Source organism: Gossypium raimondii, chromosome 2 (assembly GCF_025698545.1).
Source record: "Gossypium raimondii isolate GPD5lz chromosome 2, ASM2569854v1, whole genome shotgun sequence".
Taxonomy (NCBI): domain Eukaryota; kingdom Viridiplantae; phylum Streptophyta; class Magnoliopsida; order Malvales; family Malvaceae; genus Gossypium; species Gossypium raimondii.
Genome location: NC_068566.1, coordinates 13881088 through 13895446, shown reverse-complemented (window position 1 = coordinate 13895446; position 14359 = coordinate 13881088). Strand labels below are relative to the sequence as shown.

Here is a 14359-nt window from a genome sequence, read left to right as displayed (position 1 = left end):
CAATTATGGGTCCAAAATACCAGGTGGTACCGGCCATTGACAGGTTATAACCTCATTTTACTGTTTATTTTGGATTATTTTAGTGAATATTTTTAAACCTATGTTATTTTTATAAATATAAATTTTTTTGAATTATTTGATAAAATAGCCAAAAAAAAAAAATCATTGGAACAATGAAAAAAAGTGGAAAATATCTCTTATACCCCGAATCCCCCGTTTTGATATTTTTATTCAAAAACAAAAGGTAACTCGTTTGATGTGTCGTGAGGACTGGAGGGGATTTTCAATTTCCTACTTTTACAGTTTCTGTCCTCTCCTAATCTGCAAAATTTGTCCTCTTATTTAACCGCCATGCCACTGCCACTCCTTATACCCATTTCAAATTCTTTTTAACTCAGAAAGAAATTGTTTTCTTAGGATTTAGTTTGATATTTTCTTTTACCTTTTTTTTTTCCTTTTTTAAATACCCATTTGTTTCTCTGAGAAAACAGTCTTCTCTTGCCAGTTACCTTATCTCTCTATCTATCTCCCTTCCTCGCTTTACCTTTCCCTGTGTCTCTCTTAGGTTCTAAAAGATTTCAGGGCTTATCCTCTGGGGATTTCATTTCCCAGTTCTTTGAACCTTAAGAGAGACATGGAAGCTGTTTTACAAACCAGATGTCTTCTCTCATTACCACCAAACCCAACCAGAGTGAGAGTCAGAAGCCTTTTGAACCCATCACAAGGCTTGAAGCAGAGGCTTTTTGCTTCAAAACCCTTAGGCCTTAGTGGTTTATCTCTATCTTATAAGGAAGTTCCAAGCTTTGTTGCCAAACCAAATGGGTTGCCCCCAAAAGGGAAGAACTTCATTTGCAAGGCTGAGGCTGCTGCTGCAACTGATGGCCAGCCTTTGTTTGGTGAAACTCAGAAACCTAAGTTCTTGGGTATTGAGCTTGTGACTCTTAAGAAAATTATCCCACTTGGGTTAATGTTCTTTTGTATCCTTTTCAATTATACAATCCTTAGGGATACAAAGGATGTATTGGTTGTGACAGCTAAAGGAAGCAGTGCTGAAATTATACCATTTTTAAAGACATGGGTTAATTTGCCTATGGCTATTGGGTTCATGTTGTTATACACAAAGCTGGCTAATGTGTTGTCAAAGAAGGCCCTTTTCTACACTGTGATTGTTCCTTTCATAGCCTTTTTTGGTGCATTTGGGTTCATGTTGTATCCTCTCAGCAATTACATTCACCCTGAAGCACTTGCTGATAAGCTTCTTGCAGTGCTTGGACCTAGATTTCTGGGTCCTCTTGCAATTTTGAGGATTTGGAGTTTCTGTTTGTTCTATGTCATGGCTGAACTTTGGGGCAGCGTGGTTATTTCTGTTCTCTTTTGGGGGTTTGCCAATCAGGTCATTTATCTGCATCTTTGTATATACATGAGATTTTCTCAGCTGAAGTTTCCTATATCTTCATTTACCTACTGTGATTTTTTCTTGTGCAGATAACTACTGTAGATGAAGCAAAAAGATTCTATCCTCTGTTCGGACTTGGAGCCAATATTGCTCTTATTTTCTCAGGTCGAACTGTTAAGTACTTTTCTAATTTGAGGAAAAATTTGGGTCCCGGAGTTGATGGTTGGGCCATCTCCTTAAAGGGAATGATGAGCATTGTGGTATTAATGGGGCTGGCTATCTGTTTCCTTTACTGGTGGGTGAATAAGTTTGTTCCTCTTCCCACACGTAGTATGAAGAAGAAGGTAATTCCATGTCTGCCTTTTCATCATTTGCTCAACATTATGAGCATTAAAGTGTCTTTTGGTTGCTATTAAATTTGGTCATTTAACTGCTTGGTTTGTATTCGTGATGGACCTTAATAACAATTACCCTTTTTTCAAAACATGACTGGTAGACAAGCTGGAATTGCTTTCGACTGCCTGAATAGCTCTTCTAAGATGCTGGAAAATGTTTGCAAATTATTTTAGTATTGTATGCGTTAGAGTGAAGTTGTGAGGTCGAAACATGTATATGAGCCTGTGTTTCTTTTATTGTCAATCTGTTTGCAGGAAAAGCCTAAAATGGGAACAATGGAGAGCTTGAAATTCTTGGTGTCTTCCAAGTACATTCGGGATCTTGCTACTTTAGTGGTTGCATATGGTATTAGCATCAACCTCGTCGAAGTTACCTGGAAATCGAAGCTCAAAGCTCAGGTAAAAAATTATATGGTTTACGATTGTTAATCTGAAAGCTTAGTAAATGATGATTTTCTGTCCATATTGTAGTTTCCAAGTCCGAATGAGTACTCCTCCTTCATGGGTGACTTCTCAACTGCTACTGGGATAGCGACGTTTACTATGATGCTACTAAGTCAATTTATATTCGACAAATATGGGTGGGGTGCTGCAGCCCGGATTACACCCACTGTCCTGCTTCTAACTGGAGTCGGTTTCTTTTCCTTGATATTATTTGGTGATCCACTTGGGCCTACACTTGCAAAGTTCGGTATGACTCCACTTCTTGCAGCCGTTTATGTAGGTGCCATGCAAAACATTTTCAGCAAAAGTGCAAAGTACAGTTTGTTTGATCCGTGCAAAGAAATGGCCTATATTCCGCTGGACGAGGATACCAAGGTTCGGAATCTTTACTCGCAATTCAGACTTTCCACATTATTTTAAAGAACTGATAATTTACTTGTAACTATGTTTAGGTTAAAGGGAAGGCTGCCATTGATGTTGTCTGCAATCCGTTGGGGAAGTCTGGGGGTGCTCTTATTCAGCAGTTTATGATCTTGACCTTCGGATCGCTTGCGAGTTCAACCCCATACCTTGGAGGGATTCTACTGGTGATTGTTCTTGCATGGCTAGCAGCGGCGAAGTCCCTGGATACACAATTCACCGCATTGCGTCAGGAAGAAGAGCTCGAGAAAGAGATGGAAAGAGCAGCCGTTAAGATCCCAGTTGTGTCTGAAACCAGAAACGGTACTTTTGCCGGTGGCTCATTGCTAAACCAGTCAGCAGGTGACTCGACTGGAAGCACATCCGAAACATCAACTCCAAGCAATATCTAGAAAACAAGCAGCAGGAATAAGCAGCAGTTCTAGGTTACTGCTGGCTCTAAAATTAAGTTTTTGTTATTATAGAAAGAATATGAGTATCTAAAACTGTACTCTGTAGAATTGCATTTGGATGAACATCAAGCAAAAGTGCAAACACCCTTCTATCTGAGTTCTTCAAATGCTGCTTATTTCAACTGATTTTACATTTTACTGATAAAAAATTTAGAACCCTAAATTGTATATTTTTACATATAATTTTATTTTTTTAATAGTTTATATTTTTATAATTTTTGAATGATTAAATTAAATTTTATGTGAAAGTATAATTTTATTATTACTAATTTAAAAATTTATAAACTATGAACTTAAATAAAAATATTTTTATTTTAAAAGGGGTTGATGTTCGTACTAGCCCTTGGATTCGTCACTGTTTTAAGGTGAGTTATTTCACCGACTTATCTTAAAAAATATGGTTTTTAGACATCAATAAAATTAAGTATTACATAATATAAATATGTGTACATCCTTATAAAATTTACTGTTTAACTTGAATTAAATTAATTAAAAATAAAATATTATATAATAATACATGAATTTTGTTGTTAATATCCAATTTTTTGTCACTATATTGTATATCAGCTTCTAAATATTAACTACAAACTTTATTAAAGCTTCTTAGATAAATATTGGAACATGAAAACGAAAGTTAAAATTTTTATTAGGATTGATGGGTGCTACACCCCTTCAATTGCCAATGGAACCCATTCAAACTCTGAAAACAATTATAATAACATTAACAAATGGAGGTGATAAAAATATGAGTTTGTTGCTTCAAATGGCATTTTATGGATCAAATATCAAAACAAGAAAGATTATTCTCAAGAATTCAGAGAAACATGTAAGGGATGGAAGTCTCAATGCCATAAACTTGAATTCGTAATTAAGTTTGATAGGGAGGTATTCACTTACATAGTGTAAAAATTAAAGTAGTTTTATATATTTTCGTAATTGTTTATATGATTAATATTTTAACAACTCAATTGTTGAATTTATCAATATTATTGTACTTTTCAATCATGTAAATTTTTAAATCAATCTGATATCTCTACCATATCAATCTAAAATACTCTTTATATATATTTCCACTGGTTGATTTTTTTATATCAATCAAATAGTTAAAAATTTTAAATTTACGTTAAATTTGACATGTATGATCTACAGGAATAGACCATGAAATATAATAGTTGGATCATTAAAATATTAATCATATAAATAGTTATAGAAGTGTATAAAACCACTTAGGTTTTTTGGTCGAAACGAGGGTGTCCGCCGTTGGTAGCAGTGGCTAATCCCTTGCTACAGGTAACTACTTTAGTTTTTACACTGTGTAGGTGGATCTTCCACGAGTTTGATTATTTATTTTTTAAAATAATTTAATTAAAGTTGAATTCAATTAGAGAAGAGATTGTTTATGGAAGTGTGTATATTTATATTTGGGTTAATATTTGATATACTGAAAATATTTATACTTTCTATCAATTTAGTCCTAATTCTAAATATCCTAAAAATTTAGCCTTAAACATTTACAAAATTTGCTAATTTATTCCTAATTATTGACTTCTTTTTACTCTTTGGTTATCCTTTTATGCTTAGCTGATGTTATTGAGCGCATGAGAACTCAAAGGAGTCTCTTATGCTAGTGTCACGGACTTAGGTTTTTCCCAAGCGATCCGTGAGGCCTTAGGCAGCTTTTTTGCTCAAAAACGCCTAAGTCAGCCTAACTTGCAACGATAAAGGATTCAACATAATTCCCTCACTGCTTCCACGAAGAACAGTAGAAGAACGAAGCAAGAACGAAGCTTGAAAGATGAACGAAAGCCACGAGAAAGCAAGAACACTTGAGAGAAAATTTTGAGTGAATACTCTCAAAATTTTTATTGATAACTGAATAATTTACAATGAGCAAAGAGGTCTCTATTTATAGTTGAGCCTCCCTAAAATCAACGGTGTAAATCAAAGTATATCAATGGCTACAATTAAAAGCTGTATACAATTAGAACTCTAAGATTACAATTAGAAGCTGTATACAATTAGAACTCTAAGATTACATAATCATATCATCTTGGATCACTTTCCATATTTACCAGGTTCTTGAGATGGGCTTTTAATCTCTCCAGGCAACGGGCGAGTTTGGTTGGGCCAAATAACCTCCCTCAAATACGATGGATCGCGCAAGTTTGTCATGGTTGCGTGCTCCCATGCGCAACCCATGACATTCTCCCCCACTTGTTCTAGCGACGCCCTCGTCGCATCCTCCTTATGGAACTGGTCAATCTTCCTTTGGAACTGCCACAATGCCTCGGCAGGTTCCCAACTTGCTTCACTATCAAGAAGTCCCTTCCATCGAACTAAATACTCATGCCGTGGTCGATTGTACTTTTGTTTAATTACTCGATCTGCCTCAATGTTTTTGACTTCACGATTATGCGACACCTTTACCCCCATCGGTGCTCGTTCGGACTTGCCTCAATTCGGATCCTCTTGATCCTCATGAAATGGCTTAAGCATGCTTACATGGAAGACCGGGTTGACTTTAAGTTTTGCTGGCAACTCAAGCTTGTAGGCCACCTTGCCTACTCTCTTCACAACTTTAAACGACCCTTCATACCTTCGCACAAGACCCTTGTGCAAGCCAGTGTATTGCAAAATCAAGTGTAGTTTAGCAAGGATTGAGTCACCCACTTGAAATTGCACATCCCTTCGGTTCTGATCGGCCCACTTCTTGCTACGCTTACTTGCCTTGTTAAACAAGCTCTAGCCAAGTCATTCTTCTCTTGCCAATCTTTTGCGAATCGATAGGCTGCTTGATTTGGTCCTGATATAATGGGTCACAACAGCGTTGGGTGTGAGTGGCTGTTGACCCGTTACTATTTCAAATGAACTTTGATTCGTGGCCCCACTTCGCTGCAAGTTGTATGAAAATTAGACGCATCCAACAACTTTGGCTAATCCCTTTGTGTGGCACTCACGTAGTGTCGAAGATACGTCTCCAACAATGCATTTACTCGTTCAGTTTGCCCATCGGTTTGTGGATGTATACTCGTGGAGAAGTTCAAATCTGAGCCCATTGACTTGAACAACTCCGTCCAGAACCGGCCTGTAAACCGCCCATCTCGATCACTGATAATAGACAGTGGCACTCCCCAATATTTCACCACATGTCTAAGGAACAACCGAGCTGCTTCCTCAGTAGTGCACTCCTTGGTCATCGGAATAAATGTCGCATACTTTGAAAACCTGTCCACCACAACAGGAATACTCGTAAACCCGTCAGACTTAGGCAAACCAATAATAAAATCCATGGATAAACTCTCCCATGGCCTTTCCAGAGCTGGCAAGGGTTGAAGCAAACCGGCTGGAGTCTTTAACTCAACCTTGTCTTGTTAGCACACTAGACAAGTTTTCACATAGGTTTCCACATCAGCACCCATGTGAGGCCAGTAATAACGATCCTCCAAAAGGGCCAAAGTGCGATGCATCCCTGGATAGCCCGCCCATTTCGAGTCATGACACTCCTTCATGACTTCCTTACGGAGTTTCCCATAATGGGGCACATAGAGGCGGTGTCCATGAGTGTATAACAGCTCCCCATCAAGCCAAAATCTTCTCGTTTTTCCCTCTTTGGCAAGCTCAATCAAATTTTTGGCCGTAGGATCATGGGACAATCCCTCTCGGATGCGTTCCAATAAAGAATCATCAGGTTGACTAATTGCTGCAAATTCCATATTTCGACTGAGTGCATCAGCCACAATGTTAGCACTTCCTGGTTTATATTCCATTGTAAAATCAAACTCCGCTAGTAAAACTTGCCAACGAGCCTGCTTGGGAGACAACTTTTTCTGAGTTAGAAAATAACTATTGGCAACATTATCGGTAAGGACCATGAACCTGGAACCCAATAGATAATGTCTCCATGTGCGCAAGCAGTGTACTACCGCAGTCATCTCTTTCTCTTGGACCGTATATCTACGCTCCATCTCATTAAGCTTTCGACTCTCGAAAGCAATTGGGTGCCCATCTTGCATCAGTACTCCCCCAATAGCATAATCAGATACATCCGTGCGTACCTCATAAGGCTTCGCAAAATCCGACAAGGCAAGTACGGGTTCCCTCGTCATTTCTTGCTTCAATTGATTAAAAGCCTTCTCACATTTCGGATTCCAATCCCATACCTTCCCCTTTTTCAACATGTCCGTCAAGGGTGTGGTAATTCTAAAGTAGCCTTCGACAAAGCGTCGATAGTAATTTGCCAACCCAAGGAAAGATCTCAACTCCGTTACCTTGGTTGGAGGCTCCCACTCTGAAATGGCTCGAACTTTGCTCTTATCCATTCGAATCTTACCACCTCCCATAATGTGGCCTAGGAATGGCACCTCTTGTTGGGCAAATGAGCATTTCTCCTCATTGATGAATAGCTCATTTTCCCTCAAAGTTTGGAACACCTCCCTTAAGTGTCCCATGTGCTCTTCAAGAGACTTGCTATAGACCACAATATCATCAAGGTAAACAACCACAAAACGATCAAGGAATGGTTGAAGTACCTTATTCATTAGGGTACAGAATGTTGCTGGGGCATTCGTGAGTCTGAAAGACATCATAGGGCACTCATACGAACCGTACCGTGTTACACAAGCTGTCTTTAGTTTATCCCCCTCGGCTATCCGAACTTGATGATACCCCGATCTCAAATCTAACTTGGTAAACCATCTTGCACTACGAAGCTGATCAAACAAATCTGCAATAAGAGGAATAGGGTACATATTCTTCACAGTGATCTTGTTTAGAGCTCGATAATCGATGCACATTCTCAAGAACCCATCATGTTTCTTTTGGAACAACACTGGCGCACCATATAGGGATTTAGATGGTCTAATGAATCCCGCATCCAAAAGTTCCTTCAATTGTTTCCGCAAATCTTCTAATTCTGGTAAAGACAAACGATAGGGGGCCCTTGCTGGCGGCACCACATTAGACACTAACTCGATTTTGTATTCCACCTCCTTCTTGGGTGGCAAACTTTTAGGCAACTGAGCAGGCATTACATCTCAGAATGATTGCAACAATTGACCCACTTCTTTCGGGGTCTCACTAACAGACTCAGCGGTCTCTTCGATCTTCAAGGTGGCTAATTATGAGACTTCATTTCTACGTACACCTTTAGCAAACTGAATTGATGATAGTGTTTTTCCCTCAAAGCTTATTTTCCTTGTCACTTTCACCATGCATTGATGTTTCGTGTTCGAAATCATCATGTAATTGCTTGAAGGGACAATAAGAGCATTAACCTGATCAATGAAGCTTAGTCCAACCACAAAATCATAATCATCAAGTGGTATTACCTTACTGGATACCTTCCCTGACCATTTGCCGAGCTGAAGATCCACTCCCTTTGCAGCCCCCTTGATTGGAACACTTTCTGAGTTCACTGTTTTGATCCGATGTACTTCATTATTTATCTTGAGGCCCGGTTTACGAGCAGCCTCCTCGGACATGAACAAATCAGAAGCGCCTGTGTCAACGAGCGCATTCAATTTTCTACCAGCCACAATGATGTCTACAAACATCAAACCATGGCTCATTCTATCTTCGACACCCCCTAGTATCGAACCAAGATTGTTATCCTCCACATCGGACTCCCCCTTTGCTTCCATAGCCGTGAGAGCGGCCTTCTTTGGGCAGTCCTTGATCATATGTGGACCATCACAGTGAAAGCAACTTATAGGCCCACTCTTTCTCTTATCCCAACGCTTCTTACCATTGTCGTTCCTAGTGAGCCTTTCTTTATCTACCCCACTATTACCCTTTTGATTAAATCTGGGCTTAGAAGAATTGGGATTGTCTTTCTTCCCACCAAATTCAGCAAGCGATTCTGCTACTGACATAGCCTTATTGAGTTCTTGAACTCCTCGGTGTTGCAACTCTTGCTTCGCCTATTGTTTTAATCCGTCCATGAAGGAAAAGAATGCATTTTTCTCCCTCATATTTGAGATTTGGAGCATAAGTTCGCTAAACTCCTGCACATACTCCCTCACAGTGTCTTTTTGTGCAAGCCGATGCAACTTTACCCGAGCCTCATCCTCGGCATACTCTGGGTAAAACTGTGCTTTGAACTCACATCGAAACGCCTCATATGTTTCAATTTCGGTCCCACCACGTCTCACATCAGTGGACCTACGATGCCACCACAACAAAGCAATGTTAGATAAATACATCGCAGCAGTAGTTACCTTAGTGACATCCTCCGTGATGCCTTTAGCACAGAAGTATTGCTCGATTCCCCACAAAAAGTTGTCCACATCTCTTGCGGACCTTGTTCCCTTGAACTCCTTGGGCTTGGGAACATCAATATTGGGCTTGGGTGTGACAGCAGCTAACCCACCATTGCCCAACGTAGTCTTGTAGATTGTGAGTTCACCCTTGAGCTCCGCAATCTCCCCTTTCAAGGTCGCCACCATAGCCTCAATGGCATCATCTCTACCAGTCAACTGTTCCACATTATCTGTCACATACACTTTGAGTTGCTCCTGCATGGACTGCAATCCATCATGGAGCCTATCATCGACATCATCAATCCTCTCCTTGATATGCCCCACGGAATACTCGAGAGTGACGACACGATCCTCTAAAGCTGACAATATGTCCCTCGAGTGACTAGCTTTCCTAGCCCTCCCACGAGTCTCCATTCTCTCAACTTCTTTCGACATCTTTCAACGGTGGCTTCGAACCTGGCTCTGATACCAACTGTCACGGACTTAGGTTTTTCCCACGTGATCCGTGCGGCCTTAGGTAGCTTCTTTGCTCAAAAATGCCTAAGTCAGCCTAACTTGCAACGATAAAAGATTCAACATAATTCCCTCACTGCTTCCACAAAGAACAGTAGAAGAACGAAGCAAGAACGAACCTTGAAAGATGAACGAAAGCCACGGGAAAGTAAGAACACTTGAGAGAAAAGTTTGAGTGAATATTCTCAAAATTCTTATTGATAACTGAATAATTTACAATGAGAAAAGAGGTCTCTATTTATAGTTGAGCCTCCCTAAAATCAACGGTGTAAATCAAAGTACATCAATGGCTACAATTAAAAGCTGTATACAATTAGAACTCTAAGATTATATAATCATATCTTCTTGGATCATTTTCCATATTTACCAGGCTCTTGAGATGGGCTTTTAATCTCTCCAGGCAACGGGCCAGTTTGGTTGGGCCAAATGACCTCCCTCAAATATGATGGATCGCGCAAGTTTGTCATGGTTGCGTGCTCCCATGCCAACCCATGACACTAGAAAGATCATAAGTTATTGATAAGTTTTTTTCAACATTTTAGATTAAATAGTGCTTATTCGACATTAAAAAAACTCAAAGGTTTTTAGTTTTTGACACCAGAAAGATTATAAATTGTCATAATTCTTTTATTGTAATTTTTATGTTAAAATAGTGATTCTCTAATACCTAAAATGCAAATCTTACTAGCGTCAAATAAAAACATTATTAAAAATTTTCTAATGCCAAATACTAGTAAGAATGTTTAGGGTCAAATTTATTGATTTGTTTAGCATTAGGATTAAATTGATAAAACATACAAATATTGAAATGGCAAAATATGTTACTAGGCTAAATATTGAATGGAAAATTTTGTTATTAGGCCAATAAAAAAGGTCACATAAAACTTCTGTTATCAACTTAATGGCTTGGTGACTAGAAAAAAAATCTAATTTTAAAAAATTTAGTGACTAAATCGAAAAAAATTTTATAGTTGGGTGATCAAATAGAACCACTATCATAGTTGAGTGATCATTCATTTCGTTTATAACGATCGTGTCAGGAACATAATTTTCAGTGGTGACGGAACAGTGGTTCGGGGCCACAAATTTCCATCATGTCGACTCGTAAATATTATTTTTAGAATATTTATAGTCATTAAAGTCGTATTAAAATTTGGTTCGGAAATATTAACGTTTAGATAGCTAATTAAAGAAAAAGGATTAATTTGTAAAAGGTGGAAAACTTAGTAATTATGGTATTTAAGTGATTTAATAGCTTAATTATTAAAGGTGGTAGGACCAATAAGGCAATTAGACCTCATTAGTTAGTAGTGGATGGTAATGGAATTAATAATTAACGAAAAGTTTAAAGAAAATGGGTCTAATGACATTTTTGTTCAAAATTAATAAAACAATTTAAAACAAAAGCATTATTTTTCTCATTTTTCTCTTCTTCTTGGCCGAACCTCACCATTGAAGATTTGGGGAAGCTTTTTTCATCTCTTATCTTTTCATGGTATGAATATGACCAATTTTCTTGTAATTTTTATATTTTTGAGATCGTTGCAACTAGGTCCAGCTAACTCGTACCTTCTTCTTTTATTCTGTTAAAAATTTTGGAAGTTTCCATTAATTAATATTGAAATTTTTTGATGAATTCCATGTATTTGGAGCTTTGATTGTGTTGTTTGATAATTTTGTAAAATGATTTTGTTAGATTATGATTTTAGGATTAAATTGTGAAAATGATAAAATTTTAGGGTTTGATAGAAAATTTAATTTTAATTAGGGACTGTTGAAGGGCCTAGTATATTTGAATAGAATTTTGATTTAAAAATGGTTAATTTGATGGATTTTAGGTTAAGGGACTAAATTGCAAAAATTGTAAAAGTTTGAAGTAATTGTGTAAATTCAAAAAAATAAAAGGGTATTACTTGCAATTGGAATGTGAAATTTAAGCTGATAATAGAAAATTTTATATTTTGAGATCAAGATCCCATAGATACTCGTGGAAAAGGAAAAATAGCAGAATAGTCCCTGAACTTCTGCAACTACTATAATTCAGTCTTCATACAGTTACAGTTAAAATTTAACATATATGAATTGATGAATGGTATAACATGATATAAAATCCATATATTCAATTGTTGAAAATGAATTCTTATTTAAGATATGTTATTGAATTTGATAGCTCGGATTGGATCGAACGTGAGATAGAGTACAATCGTAATATGGTATGTTGTAGGGGGATTGATTTATTTATTTCTTGAGTAAACCGAGGTTTAGAATTTATTGTGAATTCTCGTGTTATATTCTCTGTTTGGCGTGCTTCGGTTGGATTAGCTTTTATGAGCATTAGCGTGTTTCAGTTGGATTAGCTCTTATGAGCATTGGCGTGTTTCGGTTGGATTAGCTCTTATGAGCATTGGCGTGTTATGATTGGACTGACGATGTACTCTTATTCATAATTTGTTCTTCAAATTAAAATCTCGGTAAGATAATTTTTTAATGAATTTCATGAATTTTCTATTCATTTGAGTATTAAAATGAATGTATGTTATTTATCGGTTGAGATTTTGGATGATAGGAAACCTTCGTGGTTGAATTGTTGTTGTTTGAGTTGTTTTATTTACTGCGGTAAGATCTATCATTTAGTACGTCAAACTTAATAAGCTTCTTAAAGCTTACTTGTGTTAATATTTGTTTTTGTAGATACTCGGAAGGTTGGACGATCGGATCGGCACTCAAGTCACACTATCCAACTTAATTTCGATAGTTTTTGGAACATTCTTTTTGGTTTATATGACATGTATTAGAAGTGTATGTCTGATGATCACTAAACTAATTATAAATACGACAAAGGCAAGTGCATCTATCGAACAATAGTATAGCTATGGTGAGTAAGGAATATCATATCCACGATGACTAAAAGTACTAGTAATTATCGTCTTTTTATTCTTTAGCCGACAATTTGGAGTGATTGTTTTTTAATCTAAAATTACTAAACTAATCTAACTAAGAACACAATAGAGAATGAAATAGGAAAATAATCGAAGATAACCAATGAGATAGACAATACCCAGGAAAGAATCCCCTAGACTTCACATATTATTATGAATCTGAATTAAACGATTTATTCACTTGTTACTTGATCTGTAGAAATTCCTAAATTATGTTAATATCTCTTTTGAGAGTAAGAACAACTGAATCTAGGTTGATTAATTGAAATCTCTTTCTAATTAAAACCCCTATAGTCACATTAACTCAATCTATGGATTCCTCTATTATATTTGACTCTAATCCAGTAGATTTATGTTGTCCTATTTCTAGGATTGCATGCAACTCCACTAAATTATGCTAGATCTACTCTTAAATAGTGATTTTTGCTCCACTGAATTAAGCACATTAAACATGAATTAATATCCCAGAAATATTAAAACAAGAAATAAGCATACATAATTGAGAATAATAATCAAGTAGTTATTGCCTAAAACAGAAATTAAATAATAGGATTTATCAAAGGTTTCATCTCCCCTAGGTATCTAGGGGATTAGTTCATAATCCTAAATAGAAACATCTCAAAGTCAGAATAACCATAAGACATAAAGAAACTCAATAAAACTTCAAAAGAAATTAAAGGGAGATCTTCAATCTTGCTGGAGATCCGCTTCCGAGTTGGTTCTGATGGAGTTCTTTGAGTGTTTTCTTTGATCTTCTCTGATTGCTCCCTTAGGTCTTTTTCTAATTGGTATTTATAGACTTTAGAATGCTCAAAAAGCCTAAAAATTGGGTTTTTCCATGTATTTGGGAAGCAGGGTATGAAATCGACACGGGCTTGCACATGGGCATGTGGCCAGCCCGTTTGAAAATGCCCAAGCCGTGTGGATCCTGAAAACAGCTTTATTTGTCCAATTTTGACTCATTTTTTGTTCCTTTTGCTCCCAAATGCTCTCCTAAGTATAGAAACATGAATTTAAAGGATTAGAAGCATCAAATTCACTAATTTGCATAATTAATCATCCAAAATTGCATTAATAATATAATTAAAATACGTTACTTTTACAGCTTATCAATGTCTTTATAAGTGGTTTGGATGTGTGTAATGTTAAAGATGACTTATGTTTAAATATGGTTAATTGTAAGACATATGTGAATGAAGTAGATGTTACAATGCAAATAGAAATGATATGTGTTATTGATATGTGTATTTGAAGTACTTATGATAGGTACATTGGTTAGGCACTTAATAGGTTGATCTAGTATGTTTTTGGCTTGATTAATGTCATATTGAGAATGTATGTTTGAATATTTAAAATTAAGGTGCCTTGTACGGCATATTGGTTGAATGATCTTAGAATTTTAAAGTGGTCATTTTATATAGGCTTTGGTCAGGTTTTGATGCATGGATGATATGTATAAGGGCTCTTTAAGTGATTGCATGAGTTAGTATTGAGAATGGCTTGAATTTGGACAATTTTGTGTCCACACGACCATGCGACACGA

At 36.9% G+C, this 14359-nt stretch overlaps 1 protein-coding gene across 1 annotated transcript; it reads left to right on the top strand.

Annotated features, from left to right (window-relative positions):
• Nucleotides 1-377: 377 nt before the first annotated feature.
• Nucleotides 378-3214, top strand: LOC105777622 (plastidic ATP/ADP-transporter). The gene is made up of 5 exons (XM_012600978.2): nt 378-1393; nt 1486-1740; nt 2047-2190; nt 2263-2610; nt 2688-3214. Exons 1-5 carry the CDS (start codon nt 635-637, stop codon nt 3045-3047), a joined length of 1866 nt encoding a protein of 621 aa, XP_012456432.1. The 5' UTR covers nt 378-634; the 3' UTR covers nt 3048-3214.
• The last annotated feature ends 11145 nt before the right edge of the window (nt 3215-14359 follow it).

What these genes read in the sequence shown, in the direction of transcription:
- LOC105777622 (XM_012600978.2), top strand. Translation starts at nt 635, where the DNA reads ATGGAAGCTGTTTTACAAACCAGATGTCTTCTCTCATTACCACCAAAC. An exon ending in CACGTAGTATGAAGAAGAAG is followed by an intron (nt 1,741 to 2,046) that starts GTAATTCCATGT and finishes ATCTGTTTGCAG; the next exon opens with GAAAAGCCTAAAATGGGAAC. An exon ending in CGCTGGACGAGGATACCAAG is followed by an intron (nt 2,611 to 2,687) that starts GTTCGGAATCTT and finishes AACTATGTTTAG; the next exon opens with GTTAAAGGGAAGGCTGCCAT.